This window comes from Capsicum annuum, chromosome 10 (assembly GCF_002878395.1).
Source record: "Capsicum annuum cultivar UCD-10X-F1 chromosome 10, UCD10Xv1.1, whole genome shotgun sequence".
In the NCBI taxonomy this organism is placed as follows: domain Eukaryota; kingdom Viridiplantae; phylum Streptophyta; class Magnoliopsida; order Solanales; family Solanaceae; genus Capsicum; species Capsicum annuum.
In genome coordinates, this window is record NC_061120.1 from 145,867,555 (window position 1) to 145,878,118 (window position 10,564).

At 29.4% G+C, this 10,564-nt stretch overlaps 1 protein-coding gene across 1 annotated transcript; it reads right to left on the reverse strand.

Annotated features, from left to right (window-relative positions):
• Positions 1–352: 352 nt before the first annotated feature.
• On the reverse strand, positions 353–4,417 carry LOC107845941 (non-specific lipid-transfer protein 2). The gene is made up of 2 exons (XM_016690453.2): positions 3,910–4,417; positions 353–581 (listed from the first exon to the last, which is right to left on the reverse strand). The coding sequence occupies exons 1-2, from the start codon at positions 4,242–4,244 to the stop codon at positions 572–574; spliced, it is 345 nt and encodes a 114-aa protein (XP_016545939.2). The 5' UTR covers positions 4,245–4,417; the 3' UTR covers positions 353–571.
• Positions 4,418–10,564: the final 6,147 nt, after the last annotated feature.

The window sequence follows — 10,564 nt, forward strand, 5'->3', positions numbered from 1 at the left end:
TTGGATTATAAACAGTCTCTAAGGACTAATTTATTGCGTTGATCTATACTTCTGATGCTCACAAAGATTGGGATAACCTTAAGGAAAGGTTTGACAAAGCGAATGCATCTACAACCTTATACCTTCAGAAATAGATTATTGCTTTAACTTGTCAAAAATGAGGAAATCCTTTCAATGTGGCGTGGCAAAAACTAAAATGTTCCTCCAAAAATTTACGCCGATAATCTTTTCTTGAGTAATTTCTCAAATTCCAAAATTATCATCTTCTTTTTATGAATTACCAACTCAAAAAAATTTTAGACCATCAATGAATAGAAGTTAAGCAAAGCAATTTAAAAGAGAGAGAAAAAAATAAGAAAATAGTAGAACATGCTACGTACTATGAAGATTGGGTTGTAATACAACTAACCAACCACCAAGGTTCATTACAAGACTCGACTAGATATGAGTAATACAGCAGACACAAATAAAAAAGAAAAGAGACAACATATATAGAGTGATGGATTCATAAGCATGATCAAACTCGATTAATCCGTCTTATTCTTCTCCAAATTACGATGATATATCAGCCTTACTGAACCCTGCATTGCCACATTAAATCAACATTAACCAATTATCTTCTCATGACACATGGAGAGCATTATAACATAAAGTGTGTAAAGCTTCTACTGTTGGTGCAATTTCATTATTTTAATTTACTTTTTGATATTTTCTATTCATTTATTTGGGCAAATATTGAAACACTCAAGTATTGAATTAATAACTCAAATAGTCACTCAACTTTAAGTTTTTCTTTCAAAAGTCATTCAACTTTGATCTACACTTCAAAAGTCATTCAACTTTCACATTTTTACTCAAAAGCCACTCAAACTATTTAATCATTTTTTAAATAACATTTGCTTATGTGAAATTATTATTTAAATGCAAAATTCAAAAAAATAAAAAATTATCTCTTAATGACCTTTTTATCCTTATTCTCATAAATTAATTTTCCTTTCTCATTTTTTTCTCCTTCTCACATATTGTAATTGATTCAACATTAAATATGCCTAATAAAATATTAAAAAATTAAATTAAATTTAACAATAATCGAAGGATAAAAAATTATTAATATAAACTATATTAATATGATGAAATATAACTAAATAATACGTAATTTAACTCATTTAGTACTAAAAGTCACGTGTACGTAGTTATTACATACATATAGTGAATCCCTATAACGTAGGTATATTACTCATAATATTTAATTATGGGTATAAAATACCTAATTCATCATACGTATACATATAGTATAGTTTTTTTCATACATATAGTACAGATATTTATTAAAAAAAAGGGCATCTTTAGAGTGAAAACAGGAAGGGAAAGAGGGAGGGGGTATCGTTAAGAGCGTCGCATTTATAATAAGCTATATAATATGCAAATTTAAATATAATTAGATTTCAATAAGAACATTAATATCAGATGAAAAAAAAGAAGTTGAAACAAGGATTGAAAAGGTAGAGCAAAATAATTATAATTTAAATTCTTTGGTTATTGTTAAATTTTAATGTGATCCTTTGATATTTTATTAAACATATTTAATGTTGAATCAATTACAATATGCGAGAATGAGAAGAAAAATATGAAAGAGGAGGGGAGATACTAAATTTATGGGAATAAGGATAAAAGGGTCATTAAGAGATTATTTTTTATTTTTATGAATTTTGCATTTAAATAATAATTTCACATAAGCAAATATTATTTAAAAAAAGTGATAAATAACTTGAGTGACTTTCTGAGCAAAAATGTAAAAGTTGAGTGACTTTTGAAGTAAGAATCAAAGTTGAGTCACTATTAATATTGAGTTAATAACTTAAACGGTCACTCAACTTTGGACTTTTATCCAGAAAGTCACTTAACTTTGAACTTTACTCAGAAAGTCACTCAACTTTAGATGTTTTACTCAGAAAGTCACCCGACCTATTTTATTATTTTTTTAACTAATTTTCACTTATGTGAAATTTTTTTTAATAACAAAATTCTGAAAAATATAAAATATCTATTTAATGACCATTTTACCTTTTCTTTTATTGGTTAAAGAGTAAAACATTTGGCACTTCATTCTGGTGAAATTTGTTGAAGGGAGCAGAACTTTTTTTGATGTTTGACTAAAATGAAATGATTGAAAATCAGAAAAATAACCATGATATGAAAAATATCATTACTAAAATTCAATTGTTAAAAAAAATTTTAGATAAAGGTGGAATTTCCTAAATGAAAAGGAATTTTGATTAATTTAAAATGAAAGTCTCTCTTAATAAAAAAAAAAGCATCTCTATTTTTCATCAATCTGAAAATATAGGTAATATTTGAAAGAAAATATCTCTGTTTGAACTGTAAATGGAATTGGCAATCACAGATAAATAATAACTAAGAAAAAACAGCTCTAAAATAGAGGTTGAACTTGCTTAATCATACGAGTCTAGATTTTGTTTAGAGGGGAAGTAGGATCTTTAGTTTTACTAAATGTAGTTGGTAAATTGTCAGACTCTCTTTTGTCTATCAAATAATGTAAAACTATTTAGAAACCTAATGTGATTTTATCTTAAGTGGATATACCTCAGAAAATATAAACTTGAGAAGTGAAGCCAACATATGCAGTCAAGTGCCTCTGAATTCAAGAAATATAAGCCTAAGATTGAATTGCTTATACCTAAATGATCATATAATTTTAGTTGCATTATGTAGCATGCATACCCCAATGAGACAACATCTTGCATGTACGATTCATTTTGTTGGTTGCTAAAAAAAATAATATGAGGACTCAAAAGTATTTACATTCCTGCTTTAATTTAACACTTGTTTGTTGATGGAAAACCATGAGTGAAGCTGTTAAAAGTGATCATGGTAGACCTAAAATTACATGGAAGAAAATTATCTTGAAAGACTACAATTTCTTTGAATTCATATAGACCTAGTGAAAAATAGAGCAAAATAAAAGAGAAAAATCTATATAAGCGATAACAATTAGTTGAGAATAGCTTTTAGTCATATTGGTATGTTTGTGTTCCTGTGCTTTCTAAGAGTCTTAATCTAATCATTTTGCCAACTTGAAATTTCCAACTATATGTACCTAATCTAATAAGTAAAAATATATGATGTGTGAACACAATTTAAGAATAAAAATGTAACTAAAGAATAATGGACACAATAGCTAAAAATTCTCTATCAAGAAAGTGATTGCAGATCATATGAGCTAAGATGAACTATTGAAATACTGTAAGCTCTCAAGCATTTAAATGTAGGTATCAAATGGAAGAAGGGGGAATGGAATAAAGGGTAAAAAGGTCATTAAATGACTATTTTATATTTTTCAGAATCTTGTTATTAAAAAAAAAATTCACATAAACAAAGATTAGTTAAAAAGTAATAAAATATATTAGGTGACTTTCTGAGTAAAATATCTAAAGTTGAGTGACTTCGGGATAAGGTTCAAAGTTAAATGACTTTTTGAATAAAAGTCTAAAATTGAGTGACCGTTTAAATTATTAACTCTATTAATATTATTAGCAAGCATGTAAGAAATAAGCTATAACTTGAAAGTATCAAATGCTCTAGGATCATCACAGTATTTGTATCACACTTTTATCAGTTGATTGTATGTCGGTGCACATCATTTTGTAACATGAGGCAATATATAATTTAACTACTAACTATACGGTGTACCATGAATTTTTTTACCTTCATTATTATCCACAAATAATTGTGTTAACCCACTTTTAAAATATGGTTATAAGACTTATTATATTATTTTACATCAATTAAATTTAATTTATATACGACCTGATGAGATTATTAAATAAGTTATACAAAGGATACACAAAATATAATATAAATCGAGAATAAGAAAATGAATTATCGTACATGGAGCAGTCAGTGGAAGGGCTGATCTTGTAAGGAATGTTGACGCCACAAACACTAGGGAGACTAGCGGCTTTGTCCCCATCAATGCCCTTAATAGTGCTAGCTGCTGATTTTAGACAAGTACATGCTGTCTTTCTATCTGCTGGAGTATTGGCTGCACCCAACAGACCTTTAACTCCACCACAACAACCTCCAAGAGGGCCACGACTCGTCAAATAAGGAACGCAAGGGGCCATGCTAGACTGAACCTCACCACAGCTCAGTGCCTCTGCATGAGGTGCAACCACCGTCATGCACAAAAGCACAAAGCATGCAATCTTGCCTGCCATTTCCATGCTTAATGTAAGAAAATTACAGAGTAGTATGAGGAGAGTAGTGGATTGGAGGATACTACAAATGTGATATATTTGTTACTCGATTATTGGATACGAAAGCTAGTGAGATCTAAAGGGTATTTATAGAGTGGTAATTGGGACTAAATTAATGGTGGAATGAGTGAATTAGTTGGAAGTTGAGGGTTAAATCTTAGGAGGGTGTATACATAATTAAGGAGGTGCCGCGCGCTGGCTATTAAGTCAAAGTTTAGCTCTTACGTGCCGGACTTTTATTGAACCACGCAACGATTTAGGCATTCTGAAAGCTAATAAAGAAAATGGTCCTACTCCCAGCATTTCCTTTTCTTTTGCATCGTTTGTCAAATAAATTTGGTAACCTGCTTCCAGTTCTAATGGAAAATGAGAAATTAAGGGAAATTTCAATACTATCCTTGGTATGAAATATAATTATGTAAAGTAATTATAGTTAAATTTATCAAAATATCATTAATAAAATTAATTTAGTAAAAATATATTCATAATTAAAGTTCTCTTAAGAGGTGTGTCGGCCAGTCAAAGAGCCAAGCAATACTCCCTCCGTTTTAAAATAATTGACATTTGTTGACTTGGCTTTCCCCTTAATAAAATATTTAGTAGGGGTTTATTTTATAAAATTAGTCTTATTAATTATACTTTGAGAATATAAGTTTGAGTATATATACTCTGTGTAGTTATTTAATGATAGAAATAGTATTGAAAAAATATAATAAAATTCTCTTAATTTCATAAATGAGATAATAAAATTGAAATAAATATTTTTGAAAAGGGGGTAAATTAAAACGAAACTAAGGGAATGCGAAACAGATGTAGTAATAAACATTGGTAAAATTTGTTTGACTCACACTATCTTGTATAAATAATGTATACTTTGGTCATCTCAATATTTATGACATTTATTTTTTATTCTAATGCAACTAAACTAGATATCTTCAAATATTTCAATTATTTTAGCCACCATATGAGCATAAATTTTAATTAAACTTTTCAAATTTATCTTCAAATACATGTTTGGCCTTCAAAAAAGAATAGCTTGTTGTACTAAGGTTGTTCAAAATCAAATTATCACTGATAAACCAACCACAAAATTGATATATTGATTTATTGGTATTGGATTATAGGAACACTACAACAAATTTCATTATCAGTGACGAGTTATTTTGTCACTTAAAACTCATATTTCGTCACAAAAAAATTTGTGACGGTAAAAAATCATCAATTGTTCATCCCTAAATCACGGGTCACTAAAAGTATACAAAATAAATTAGCATTTCATTAATTTTTTTTTTATCCCCAAACTCATAGTATTTAGGACGAACTCATTTGTCAAAATAAAATTTCGTAGTCAATAATATATTTTGTCACTGAAAAGGCTATTATATCGATAAAATTAATTTACAACTAATTTTTTTTACTTTAGTTAATGACAACATTAAGTGTCCCTAAAGTTATAAAAGTTTTGCAGTTAAACAAAAGTAACTTCGTCACTAAAGACAATCTTTTATTTATAAAAATATGTTGTACCCAAATATATATAGTAATGATTTTGCTTTTACAAAAATGACTTATATTTTTGTAGTTAAAATTAATTATTTTGTCAAAAAATATATTAGTTTTAATGACTCAACAAAATCGTCACTATAAATTTCTTTGATTATTGACAATAATAATTGTGATAGAATACAAATTTAATTCGTAAAAGAATAAATATATTATTGATCAGAAGACAATTCTAAAACAACTATATTTTGTCGCAAATGTAGCCAATAAATAACAAAAATGTAATTATCTTGAAAAATACAATATAATTTAGTCATTGTGTCCCTCTCCCCCCTCCACTTGTTTAGAGCAAAAGAAAGTTCTGAAACATTATCCCCAACTCTATAACTTTGTTGATGGAATTGCCTTAACAAACCTTCCTTTTCTTATATTTTCACGGGCTACTTTATTCGCTAGACCTTCTTTTAGCTTTCCACAAACTTTCTTGATTCCAATTGAATTCGTATCTTTAAAAAAAATATCAAAATACTATTAAAAAATGCAAAGAATAGTAGGGTACGTATATATACTATGAAGGACAGGCTCGTGTGTGTTAGAACACTTAAAGGTTTCGCTATGAAATGTAAAATAATTAAAATACATCACTATAATAGGATAGAATAAACGTCTACATGTCAAAGTGTAATTTTAAGAACGTTAAAGAACATGATTCGCTATAATAAGACAAGTGAATAAATGATCAACACAGTTTAATAAATGAAAAAAATAATGGCAACCCAACTAGGGAAAAGAATACGAACTAGAAATGACTCTAAAAATGCTCTAGCCTACTTTGTTGTTACAAGTCAATCAACTGCACGTACTGTGTCACTATCCTTTCAATTTTTTTCATTCACATTAAACCGACCACGAAATATAACTCCAATTTTATATTAAGCTGAGTTAGATATGTCAAAGATTCACTACAAGGTACAATCTGCTTAAATGAACTCAATCATATCACGGCTAACCAAATGATATGCAGCACAAGCTGACCAAAATAATGTATTTTGAGCAATAACCAAATTGATATAGAAGCTTGAAGCCTCCTTCCTAACACACTAGAAGAGGCATCTGTCCCATGACATAGCATATTTTTCTAACCAATAGTTACAACGATGTAAATTGAGATTAAGAAAATTATTTTTGATCAAAAATATAATATTAGATGCAATATATTTTTAAAGAGGACTCTCACAATACTTGTTATAAATGTTTGATTTGTTATGATAGTTCCCATAGAATTTGTTATTAATGTACGATGAATGATAATGCTTTAGTTGTAACTCCTTGATCCTGAGAAACCATAAGAATGGAAGTTCTCTGGAAAGCAGAATACATTCACATAAATTGTGTAAGCGGAAGGTCGTGATCAAACAATTCAAGCTTTGAAAAAGGAGAAGGTAAAAAATCAATTTGTTTCAATAAGTTTATCAAACACCTAAGTCACAATTAGTTTTATCCAAAATTTTCATAACTACCTACATAATCTGGATGGAGAAAGAAGTGGAGCAAGACCAACCTCAAGTTTCGAGTAACACCTAAAGCTATAACCATCAAAACCAAATTTGTAAATCCTTTTAATTTTCAATAATAGTTTTATGTCCAATTCCTCTTATTTAATATAATAAAAAAGTTTCAAATACATCTATCATCCAATGCTGCAAAGATTCACATCTAGTACACCTTTGGAATTTCAAAAAAAATATCCTTCCTCTACCTAATAAGAGACAGACATTAAAGTTGTTCTTGATAGATCCTTAGCTTAATAAAGTCTGTCAAACACGTCTAACAACCAAAAAGGAGAAAAAAAATGAAATGTATGCTTATTTGGTTAAGCATGATTGTTGCCTAAACATAAAGTGACATGATGTTATATTATTAAGAATAAGAACAAGAAGAGGGAAAACAACATATAATTACTTCTTTTCTTTTTGTAAAGTTTTTTTTAATTAATTTGGAAGGAAAACTGTGTGATACAAGTCTTTTAAAATAGTAGAGGACCTACTCAATCATAACGGTTCTCTACAAACAAAATAATTTAAGCATCTATACTAAAGTGGGAATCTCCTGAGTGTACTGAATATTAACTAGAACACAAGAAACAAACAACCTCTTGATCATAAGTAACACGTTTCTTTTAACTCTTGAGTTCCTGAATTAGCTTCTCTCAAAGCTTTTCCCTCAGTTCTTTTTCAAAGCAAAGTTTCTCCTTTTTTTTCTCAGATTCAACATTGTATTATGTGATTAACGAAGAGACAAAAACTCTATTTTTCTTAACCTATTCCAGCAAGCATGATCAATTATCTATATTGAACGTGTTTTTTTTAATTCATCGTTGCAGTTCTTCCTAATTACATTTTCCATCAATGTGTTATTTCATAAAACTTACATTATGTTATAATCCTAGTTCTCTAGATGTGATCCATATCTAAGAGGTAGTTGTCATGCACGCCTTTTAGCAAGCAGATCAGACACATAAACAAATTCAGTGACCACGACATTCTGATCACAATGCATAAATCAAAAATTAGAAAGCATGGTCTTATCTTTCGAGCATTAGCTTAAATATGAAAAGAATTTGCAAGTTTTTATTATTAATAAGCTGTACAGTCATTTTACTTAGCAGAAGTACCAAATACAAGAAGTTATTGCTAAAGTTACTATACAAGTTGTTCTAAATGACATAATATGAAAAATGAAAAAGGAAAAAATCAAAGTAGATATTGGCTGCAAACCTAACACTTACAAGGTGTGGATGAATAAGTCCTACAAATTTCCTGGATCAAGCTTCAAAATCACTTGAGTTTCAGTTCAAACAAGAAATGAACCTAGAAGAATTAGGTCAGAAGTACATAATCACATATAGGACTTCACCAGTACAAAGAAATCAGTTACAGTTCAGAATTTAAGACAATATATTGAAGGCAAACTAACCTCAAATTACATTTTTCTTTGAAGGTGACTTGAATTTTCTCTATAGGAATTATCATCTAAAAAATTACTTGGCTCTATATACTTGCCATCAGATAGTTGCTAGCCATACATGAAAATATAGTGATTTATTCACTTTATTGCAAATATAACTTCATTTTTCAAGCCCAAAATTTAGAGTGTGGCGAATCAATAAAAGTAAGTGAAGCATGAAGAACTATATATTGAATCAGTTACCATAAACACCTCCTTTGATGCACCTCAAGGAAAAAAGGATTGATGTTAATTACTGGATCGGGATACTAAATTATATAAAACTACATAATTCATAGACATGTTTTAGCTAAAAAAAATTAAAGCGTTCACAGATATTACACGGCAACTTGCAATTACTATATCAATTATACCTTCCATATCATCCTTGACAATGAGTTGAGCAACTACTTTATATACCTTTCATATCAGTCTTCTATATCGTATAATACCTGCCTTGCTTAGGAAAGGATCGCCACTTAACACTAACATAAATCATAATACACCTTCATGTAGTAGTCATCATTCTTCTCGATTGCACTCATCTTTTTCATCATCACCGTCTTTCAATGAGAAACAACTGATCCTTAAGATATCATTAAGATGTGATTATTTTGTCGCTATTAACGCTATCAATATATACTAAGCATAAACTAATGGCATATTGCTATACACCAAAAATAATATATTCAATGTAGTCCCACAAAATGGAGTCTAGGAATGATAGAATGTAGGCAGACAGTCCAAGGTACTCATATCAGGTCCAAATATTTTGTTTACCATCATTAAATCAACATTAAAATTACAATATCTAAATTTTGAGATCGTCACTACAAGTATGAGGCCACACCAACAATTGAACCAAGTAAAAGATATGAAGATCTATTTTTGCACATGCGGCAACTAGTCTTACTTCAAAATTCTTACTATATAATTCTACATTGTCAAACTAATGTTGTGGTCCTAAACATAAATATAAGGTATCCACATGTTGTGCCAAAACCTCACTATCAATTGCAAGAGTATAGACAGTCTTTTACTTAATTTCACATAGAATTTATAGAAGAGTATATTATTTCTGTTACCTTCCTCTAATATAAATTTTTTCATATATATCAACAATAAGTGTCACTCAGAAATCAGAAAATTTTGATGACTGCAATTACACGACAGATATAGTGGCCATAATATGCAAATGCCTAATCTAGATCCTCAACTTTAATAAAGTTGTCAAAACACCCAAAATTATAGAGAAAAGAAATTTAGGGGTTGTCTAAAAGAAGCAAGAGGATATATGAAAATCTTAAGACTAATATTATGCTTATTATTTTATCATGGCCTGTGAGTTACCTTTTCACAGCTTGCTGGGGATTATCCACTATAGACGAGAACTTAAATCAAATTGAATCTTGGAGAGTCCTTTGTAACCCTAGAACTATGAAAAATCGAGTCAAACACACCCACTACAAGAAAAGTAGCAACACAAAAGAGCCAATTCAAAGAAAAGGACCAAACAAATAAAAAAAGACACAAACATACATTAAGACTCTAATTTAAAAATCACTTCATCTTCCTAAGGTCTTGCCCGCCTTTGAGATGAGCAGACCGCCAGAGCTCCATTAGAGCTAGATCTGCACCGATTTCGAAGTCAAGAAGCCCTAGAATTTTTAGATGAATATAACAGATTAAGGGTTTCACAACCAACTTAAGAGAGGGCAAATATCCACATCCCAAATTGAAAATAGGAAAAAAATTGGACCCTTTATTTTTCTCCTCAA